At 43.8% G+C, this 10293-nt stretch overlaps 1 protein-coding gene across 1 annotated transcript; it reads left to right on the top strand.

The window, feature by feature from the left end:
- The first annotated feature begins 458 nt into the window (after positions 1-458).
- On the top strand, positions 459-7652 carry LOC110486176 (ATP synthase F(0) complex subunit C3, mitochondrial). The gene is made up of 5 exons (XM_021557592.3): positions 459-540; positions 1999-2046; positions 6315-6395; positions 6919-7097; positions 7330-7652. Exons 2-5 carry the CDS (start codon positions 2008-2010, stop codon positions 7442-7444), a joined length of 414 nt encoding a protein of 137 aa, XP_021413267.1. The 5' UTR covers positions 459-540; positions 1999-2007; the 3' UTR covers positions 7445-7652.
- Positions 7653-10293: the final 2641 nt, after the last annotated feature.

Here is a 10293-nt window from a genome sequence, read left to right on the forward strand (position 1 = left end):
CATTTGACATTGGTGGTTATGTCACACATTAATGCCACACTTATGAACCCTTTATAAAGTATAACATATAGATAGATGATTGTATGAAGCCTTTACAAGCAGTAAGTCATTTAAAGCAGACAGAATTTCCTTTACGCCTAAGATTTTGGAAGTAGGCGGGACGTCCTATACACTGTCCTATAGCAATTGAGGACACTGGATGTAGTTTGAAAGGTTAATGGAAATATGGTCCAATGGGGAAAGGGAATAGGATTCGAGTCCATTCTTACTATACCTTAGCGTTCGAGTCCCCCAGCCGCCCAAAAATACTGTCAACCAATTGCAATTATTGTAGTTCATTGAAAGCCCCATTATAGGCTAGGTTAAAAGTAGTGACAAGATAAAAAGGAAATCACAGTCGAAGGAGGTTTCCTTTTGTCCAATGGTCGTTTAGGACGTATGCACTAAGCTTATAAATAACAAGGTGACAGTTGTCAGAGTGCACATTGACTGCTGCTGTGAGCTAGTAATCGAGGACCCCGTGTGTACTGTAACATTAAGGTGAGTTAGTAGTTTAGGGTTTCAGTGTGACATATTTTTGTCATTTCGCAAAGCTTATAATCGCGTTGTGAATATTTTGAAATGTCCTGTCTGCATTGCTGGGACGAATAGAAATTGTTAGCATGCTAGCTAGCTAACGTTATCCATGCATTGTAGGTGAAGTTGACGGCCATTCAATGATTCCTTCCCAAGAATGACATTTTACAGTGACTGTATTCGTGCTGTTGAATTCTTACCAGAGAAGTGTCTACATGGGCAGCCGCGTATACTGTTGGGAAATAAACATGCAAATGTTAACTTGCGAATCCATGCATTGAAGTACAACCGATTCTAAGATGAGGTGAAGCTTCTGCAAAATGTCTGACTTGCTCGTCCATATCTGGGCCTAGTGAACCCGTGCATGTTGTCGGTCATTATGGATTCATGTCCCTGAGGATTGAGAAGGACGTTTAACAATTTCTATCAAATGTTATAGTTTGTGTCCTGTACCAAATGCCGCGTCCTTGTCTTTAAATCCTGTATTGGTGTCTGGGTCATTTTTGACCTTCACGTCTGGAGCTGGCTAGCCAACTGCTCCCACCTATCTGTTAACGTTAGCAGTGTCCGCCTGAAGTATATTAAACGTAGCTAGCTCTGGCTAACGTTACCCAGGTCAGTCAACTAGCGTTTCATGCTTTCGTCCTTTTTGCAAATCGCTGCTACCCTCACTGCATGTGACATGGGTTTAATAAGCCCCATTCGCGCATGGACATTTGATTTGGGACAGTTTAGGTTTCCCCATGGTGAATCCTTCATTTGTATTTTGTGCTAATGTTAACGTTGCCGGCCCAGGGGTGGAATGGCGACGGGGGTGTACTGCGCTAAAAGTATGTTATCTTTTACACTGAATTTAGCTAGTTAGATTTGTATTCATTCATAGCTAGAAGGCTAGCATGCCTGTCTGGGCCTTATGCGCGCAGGCACTAATACACTATCTCGCTACCAACGCAATTGGATTAATTAGCTTTAGACATCTCTGGATGTCGAAGTTGATCATAGTTCAGCACCCAATTTAGTGTTTTGAAAGATTTCTTTAATGCTTCATTGTGGTCTTGCCGCATTCAACCAAGCCTGGCTATTTTTCATGGAATTTCACTTAATCAAAAAGCCTTATGGCCTGGGTGTGAAGATTGTAACTTGACTCTTTATTTGTGCAGAGTTGTAACCTCGGGCTTATACAGTCAGATTTTACTACAGGACTTTAGTCTGCTTTTTGCAAATCCTCTTCCCTGATGCACATGGTCAAATGCTTGACTGGTTACACTTACAGCTCGGGTCACCTTTACTCTACCTTTAGCAGTGTAGAGCTGGTTTAGGTGGTGGACTGTAGCTAAGTATTGTGCATGCCTTCCATTGTAAAAAAAAAAAGGGGTCAGAATTAGCAGTTCAAAAAATGTAATTTCTCATCTCTCTTCACAGGCACCAGCCATGTACGCCTGTGCTAAGTTTGTCACCTCACCTGCTGTGGTATGTATTATTTGAAACTACAATGTCACCTGTTTGATGCTCTGCCAGTTGTGCCTTATCAGTCTAGATCTAGCATGTACACACTCTTGTTTAGCTAAAAGATGCACAGCAAATAAGAGTCATTGGTAAGGAATATCACTTTTTATTTGTCAAATGTGTCAAAGACAGCAGGTCAGTGAAATGCTTACTTACAAGCTCTTAATTAGCTATGCAGTTTTAAGAATAAATGTTAAGTAAAAAATAATTAAAGAGCAGCAGTAAAGTAACAGTAGCGAGGCTATATACAGGGGGTACCGGTACAGTCAATGTGTGGGGCTACAGGTTAGTTGAGGTAATAGGTACATGTAGGTAGGGTTAAAGTGACTATGCATAGATAATCAAGAGTAGCAGCAGTGTAAAAAAGGAGGCGGGGAGACAATGCAAATAGTCTCGGTAGCCATTTTATTATTTGACCATTTTTAGGGCCGTCCTCTGACACATATATATAGCCTTATATATATATATATATATATATATCTCTCTATATTGCTCAAAAAAATAATGAGAACACTAAAATAACACATCCTAGATCTGAATGAATGAAATATTCTTATTAAATACTTTTTTCTTTACATAGTTGAATGTGCTGACAAAATCACAAATTATCAATGGAAATCAAATGTATCAACCTATGGAGGTCTGAATTTGGAGTCGCACTAAAAATTAAAGTGGAAAACCACACTACAGGCTGATCCAACTTTGATCTAATGTCTTTAAAACAAGTCAAAATGAGGCTCAGTAGTGTGTGGCCTCCACGTGCATGTATGACCTCCCTACAACGCCTGGGCATGCTCCTGATGAGGTGGCGGATGGTCTCCTGAGGGATCTCCTCCCAGACCTGGACTAAAGCATCCGCCTACTCCTGGACAGTCTGGTGCATGGAGCGAGACATGATGTCCCAGATGTGCTCAATTGGATTCAGGTCTAGGGAACGGGCGGGCCAGTCCATAGCATCAATGCCTTCCTCTTGCAGGAACTGCTGACACACTCCAGCCACATGAGGTCTAGCATTGTCTTGCATTAGGAGGAACCCAGGGTCAACCGCACCAGCATATGGTCTCACAAGGGGTCTGAGGATCTCATCTCTGTACCTAATGGCAGTCAGGCTACCTCTGGCGAGCACATGGAGGACTGTACGGCCCCCCCAAACAAATGCCACCCCACACCATGACTGACCCACCGCCAAACCGGTCATGCTGCAGAATGGAGACACCATGGAGACACCATGGAGAACAGACTGTCACATGTGCTCAGTGTGAACCTGCTTTCATCTGTGAAGCGCACAGTGGTGAATTTGCCAATCTTGGTGTTCTCTGGCAAATGCCAAACTTCCTGCACGGTGTTGGGCTGTAACTATGTAGGTGATTAACCTCTCACCTTGTAGGCTAATCAAACCCTATAGTACTTAGTCTTTACTAAGGACAAGACTTGGATTGATCATAAGGGTTGCACATTTTGGGATATTCAGAGGTGGGAATATATGGGAATTAATGGCAATGTATGCCATTTATATTACCATTTCAATGCAATGTTTTTTTACATTGGGTATATTTACCATAACAAACAATTCTTGACATTGAATCCTAGTAAAAATTCCCTGTCATATGTCAGTAAGGATCACCACTTTATTTTAAGAATATGAAATGTCAGAATAATAGTCGGGAATTATTTATTTAATTCCCAGTGGGTCGGAAGTTTACATGCACTCAATTAGTATTTGGTAGCATTGCCTTAAACAATTTAAACTTGGAACAAATGTTTCAGGTGGTCTTCCACAAGCTTCCCACAATAAGTTAGGTGAATTTTGGCCCATTCCTCCTGACAGAGCTGGTGTAACTGAGTCAGGTTTGTAGGCCTCCTTGCTCACACATGCTTTTTCAGTTCTGCCCATGTTTTCTATAGGATTGATGTCAGGGCTTTGTGATGGCCACTCCAATACCTTGACTTTTTTTGTCCTTAAGCCATTTGCCACATCTTTGGAAGTATGCTTGGGGTCATTGTCCATTTGGAAGACCCATGGAGGTAACGGGAAAGAGCATCAAATCCACAAAGTCCCTTCCACCAGGTGGCTGAGATGTTGGCACGACTGCCATAATGTATCCATCCCAAAGCCCTTGCTCGGAAGTGTACGTCGCCAGACTGCCAAGAACCTTGCCCTCATCCAGGCCAAGGTGGTGAGACACGGTAGTGATGACACCACATGCCTTTTTGATCTCTACACCAGAAAGTATGCTCTTGCCAGCATACTTGGGGTCCAACATGTATGTTGTGGTGTGTATGGGCTTCAGGCAGTGGTCTTCACACTTCAGTTTCCTCTGCTTGGACTAACAGTGAAGTGGGCAGGGCAGTACGGACTCTACAGAGTCAACATCAGACAGGATGGCATTGTCTCCCTCAATCTGTGCAATGGCTACTGCTACAGGCTGCTTACCACTCTCTCCCAAAATGCGTCATCCAGTAGGATCCTCTTGATGGGGCTGTCTGTATCGGCAGACTGTGATATGGCCATTTCTTGGAGAGACTCCTTCCCCTCCAGGAGACTGTCAAACATGATGATAACACCACCCCAACGGGTGTTGCTGGGCAGCTTCAATGTGGTGCTCTTATTCTTCTCACTTTGCTTGGTGACATAGATTGCTATCACTTACCCAACATTTCCTTAGCTCTCTTGTAGAGCGTATCCATTCTTTTCAGTGCAATGATGTCCTTGAGGAACAGATTTAATGCATGAGCAGCACAGCCAATGGGTGTGATGTAAGGGTAGTACTCTACTTTAGTCCAAGCAGCCTTCAAGTTTGCAGCATTGTCTGTCACCAGTGCAAATACCTTCTATGGTCCAAGGTCATTGACTGCCTTCAGCGCATCTGCACTGAAGAGACCGATGTCTGTGCTCTTGTAGAATACTGGTTGAGGGGTGGAGATGCTGTAGTTAATTATTCCTTGCCCACGAACATTTGACCACCCATCAGAGATTGCAATAGTCTGCTTTCTCTGATTTGCTTGACCTTCACTTGAACTCTGCACCCAGCAAATGAGTAGATAAAGCATGTCTGGTTGGAGCGGTGTATGCTGGGCGAAGAACGTCCAGAAATCTCTTCCAATACACATTGCCTGTGAGCGTCAGAGGTGAACCAGTTGTGTGCACAGCTCGAGCAAGACCTTCATCAGCATTTCTGACTACGTTCCTCCATTGAGTCAAACAAAACTTCTGATTCCAGGAGGACCATGAGCTGTTGCTATCGATAAGTTGTCTATTCATAATTTTCACATCGCATAGAAGTAGAGGGACTTTTGTCAGCGGTTGTGAGCGCTGAGGGAACTTTATGCACTTGGCCAGATGATGCATTTGTTTTCTTCACATGATTTGGCACAGTATTTGCAAATGTACACAGCTTTTCCTTATACATTAACTGCCCTGAAATGTCTCCACCACAGTGCCTGTGGCATTTTCCTGTAAAGATTAGAAAAGAGTAAAAATAAAATATACAATTCCATGTACAGAAATAGTTAAGCGGTTAAATTAAACAACTTTTTGTAAGATGTTTTAAAATTAAACCTGTATGGAAACCGGTGAATTAACACCTCAGTTAGCAGACTCAAGCAAGCTAAAACTAACTAGCAGAAATTGTTAGAAATTATTTAAACACTTTGCTGTAGGCTACTATTTACCAGTTAACAAAAAATGGTCTTATAAAATATATTCACCCCACCCAGTATTGTAAGCATGTAGTCCTTGGCTCAGTGTAGTAGTGTGGGCTCAATAGCATCTCATTAGTGGGCAAGATCTTGAGACTCAGCTGTACATGTGATGGGGAAAAATGCACTGTGCATACAGAGGGTTGCAATTCCATTGAATTGGAGATAGTTTAACCAGAATTTGCCACACGACCTAGAATTACCTTGTGTATCTCACAAAAGGTTCACTGTTAACTTTTTTTGATGAATTTAAGCAAAATTCCCGGGCTTAACTTCCCATGGAAATTTACCAGAAAGTTTTTGACCCTTTGCAACCCTAATCATGATATTGCCATTCTAACAGTCTTGATGCCTCTATCTTCCTAGACGTTAAGACTATTAGATGCAACTCTGTAGGGTCATAATCTTGGCGTGCTCCAGAAACTCACCTCAGGGTAATCTACATTTGGCAGTCTGATAGTAATGACTTAAGTAGAGCTTGTTACAAGCTTCTAAGTCTGTCTAGGAGTCTGATGTGTAGTTGTCTCTTGCAGCTGCGTGGGGGGTCCAGAGTCCTCGCCCGGCCAGTCTCGGTCTCAGTCTTCAACAGACCTGAAGCCAGAAGTGAGCAGCAGGTGAGCCTCTTTTCAAACCAAAATGAAACCCTGTGACCGTAACATTGCTCACAATTCTGTGCTTAAGTTTGTGAACCTTTTGCCACTTGCCCCTTTTTGTGATAAGGCCACTTGTTCATAAGGTTTGTTTTTCAACACCTCAGTAACCCTTATTTTCTTTTCAGTTGTATTTATCCTGAACACCAGACCATTTTGAATCCTTGTCTGGTGAAATACTAACGTGACCATTTCCACAGGTCCCTTCAGGACTCTCCAGTGTGACCACTTTATCCGCCTTCAATATTTTTCTGTGTAACATGGAATTTACATTTGGGAGCACCAGTGTGCGAAGAGAAATGAAGGGTTTTTAGCTTTATTACCTGAGATTTTTCATAGTGCTCCTAAATTTCTGTGTGCCTAGATTTTTAAATTTGAGTGATGGGTGTTTATATGATCTACACCTGTCAGGTTGTCTCGGTTCCATGTCATTCTCAAGCTTCTCTATGTTCTGATGTTGACTGCTCTGCCCCTGCATCTTCCCCAGACCCTATTGCCTGTTGGTGAGGCCACTCTTCTAACCCGGGGGTTCCAGACCAGCGCTGTCTCCAGAGACATCGACACGGCTGCCAAGTTCATCGGTGCTGGAGCCGCCACAGTGGGAGTGGCTGGATCAGGGGCTGGAATTGGAACTGTGTTCGGCAGCTTGATCATCGGCTATGCCAGGTAACTGATGAACGAAAAGGAGTTCAACCCTTTGTGGGAGTGAGCAGATTCAGAAGCAAAACTTGATGAAAAAGAATAGTTGTGATTATGTGGGTGGTAGAGAAATGCTAACGTTTTACTGCAAGAGTATTGATGGGTGTGTGTGTGAGCCTGTTCATATAATTAACAATTTGCTACTGGTGCTGTCGTCCAGCCAAAGATTAACTTCCAGTCCTCGTTCTCTTGTTGACAGGAACCCCTCCCTGAAGCAGCAGCTCTTCTCCTATGCCATCCTGGGCTTTGCTTTGTCCGAGGCCATGGGGCTCTTCTGTCTCATGGTGGCGTTCCTCATCCTGTTCGCTATGTAATTTAGTCACACCCTGTTCCCATCCCTGCCCCATCACCTTTCTCCCAGGGAATCGAAGCTCATGAGGCCGTGGCACCGCCATTCCAAACAAAATCTACGACTACAAATCCTGCCTTTTTATGTTCCCCTTTCTTTTTTTCCAGAGGTTTTACGTAAGAGCTCACTTTGGTTTAGACGGTCTGTCTGAATAAATGGTTGGGATAACTAAACTTGTCAGTCTTTATTTTCAGTGTTTGGATGCTGGACTTCAAGATGGGGAAACTAAAAGTACTAGTTACCTTATCACATTGAATGCAATATAAGCCAAATGTACTAGTACAGGGATGTGGAATTTCTTAGCAATTAAGTCTGGGTCTCAACTTGCTGTTGTGTATTCTATTAATTCTAACTCAAGGTGCAATTTCATAATGTAGATGTGTGTCAGATGTGACCCAATTCAGCCCATGTCAGCAAAGCATTTTTAGATTGGTAAATTATTCTAGGGACCAGCTATGTAAGCATGTTCGCATCGCCGACCGGGGTGGGGCCCAGTTGATCATCAATTATCATAAACTCAGCAAAAAGAGTCAACTGTTCAGTTAAAGCAAACTTAACCTGTAAATATTTGTATGAACATAAGATTCAACAACTGAGACAAACTGAACAAGTTCCACAGACATGTGACTAACAGAAATGGAATGAGTCCCTGAGCAAAGAGGGGGTCAAAGTAACAGTATCTGGTGTGGCCACTAGCTGCATTAAGTTCTGCAGTGCATCTCATTGTCTGCACCAGATTTGCCAGTTCTTGCTGTGAGATGTTATCCTGCTCCTCCACAGTGGCACTTGTAAGTTCCTGGACATTTCTAGGGGGGAATGGCCCTAGCCCTCACCCTCCAATCCAACAGATCCCAGATGTGCTCAATGGGTTTGAGATCCAGGCTCTTCGCTGGCCATTACAGAACACTGACATTCCTGGCTTGCAGGAAATCACGCACAGAACGAGCAGTACGGCTGGTAGCATTGTCATGCTGGAGGGTCATGTCAGGATGAGCCTGCAGTAAGGGAACCACATGAGGGAGGAGGATGTCTACCCTGTAATGCAAAGTGTTGCGATTGAGCTTGTCACTGCAGGCAGTCAGATGATGCGGTGACCCTCTGCCCCAGACCACGACGGACCCTCCACCTCCAAATCGATCCCGCTCCAGAGTACAGGCCTTGGTGTAATGCTCATTCCTACGACGATAAACGTGAATCCGACCTTCACCCCTGGTGAGACACAACCGCGACTGGTCAGTGAAGAGCACTTTTGCCAGTCCTGTCTGGTCCAGCGACAGTGAGTTTGTACCCATAGATGCCGTTGTTGCCTGTCTGAGGACCTGCCTTACAACAGGCCTACAAGCCCTCAGTCCAGCCTATTGCGAACAGTCTGAGCACTGTGATGGAGGGATTGTGCGTTCCTGGTGTAACTCGGGCAGTTGTTGCCATCCTGTCCCGCAGGTTTGATGTTCGGCTGTACCGATCCTGTGCAGGTGTTACACGTGGTCTGCCACTGCGAGGACGATCAGCTGTCCGTCCTGCAGCGCTGCCTTAGGCGTCTCACAGTACGGACGTTGCAATTTATTGCCCTGGCCACATCTGCATGCCTCCTTGCAGCATGCCTAAGGCACGTTCACGCAGATGAGCAGGGACCCTGGGCATCATTCTTTTGGTGTTTCTCAGGCTGTAGAAAGGCCTCTTTAGTGTCCTAGGTTTTCAGAACTGACCTTAATTGCCTACCGTCTAAGCTGTTTAGTGTCTTAACAGCTGTTCCACAGGTGAATGTTCATTAATTGTTTATGGTTCATTGAACAAGTGTGAAATTATGTTTAAATCCTTTACAATGAAGATCTGAAGTTTGGATTTTTACAAATTTATTTTTGAAAGACGGTCTTGATGGGTTTTTTTGGTGAGTTTAACTTTAAGCATTTGTCTCCACCCTATGGCAATGTGTAGAATTTCAGAAAATAACTTGTCTGCGCTGTCAGACACGAGTCATTGCGGCCCCTCGTGATGAGGTCTTTTTTTTTTGTGGCCCCCGCCCCAATTAAAGTTGTCCATCCCTTTTAGTTTATACAGTGTAAAGAACATTAAAAACACATTCCTAATGAGTTTTACCCGCAGGACGGCCTGAATTTGTCAGGGCATCGACTAGGTGTCAAGTGTTTTGGCCCATGTTGATGCCAATGCTTCCCACAGTTGGCTGGATGATCTTTGGGTGGTGGTGGACCATTCTTGATACACATGGGGAAACTGAGTGTGGAAAAACCTAGTAATGTTGCAAACACACTCAAACTGGTGCGCCTGGCACCTACCATACCCCGTTCAAAGGCACTTAAATCTTTTGTCTTGCCCATTTATCCTCAATGGCACAGTCTTGAGGCTTTCGTCTATTTAACATGTCACCTTTGATCTACACTGAAGTGGATTTAACAGGACATGGAGAGGTTTCATCTGGTCAGTCGGTCATAGAAAAAGCATGCTTTGTACATTTGGTGTATATTCAATGTATTATGTCTGCACAAAATGTTGATATACAGGATTGTGCCACAATTACTTTGGACTTGATTCAAAAGCTGATTTGGGAAATTATCAGTTTTCCTAAGAGTCTTTGCAAGTTTAACTTCCCGCAGTCTAGTGGTCAACGATGCAATCCCTCAGACATTTTGAGTTGGAAGAGGATAGAATGGGGGACGCAAGGAATCAAAGGACTTCATCCTTGGTGTAGTCACGGACTATAGGTACTTCCCACTGACACCTGACCTGTCAATTGCTTTTGAATGCATGAGGGGGAGCCAATGGGCACACTTTGGAGGGAGAATAGGAATTCAGCAC

The sequence above is a fragment of the Oncorhynchus mykiss genome, chromosome 13, assembly GCF_057628025.1.
Source record: "Oncorhynchus mykiss isolate SJ-2025 chromosome 13, ASM5762802v1, whole genome shotgun sequence".
NCBI classification, from domain to species: Eukaryota; Metazoa; Chordata; class Actinopteri; order Salmoniformes; family Salmonidae; genus Oncorhynchus; species Oncorhynchus mykiss.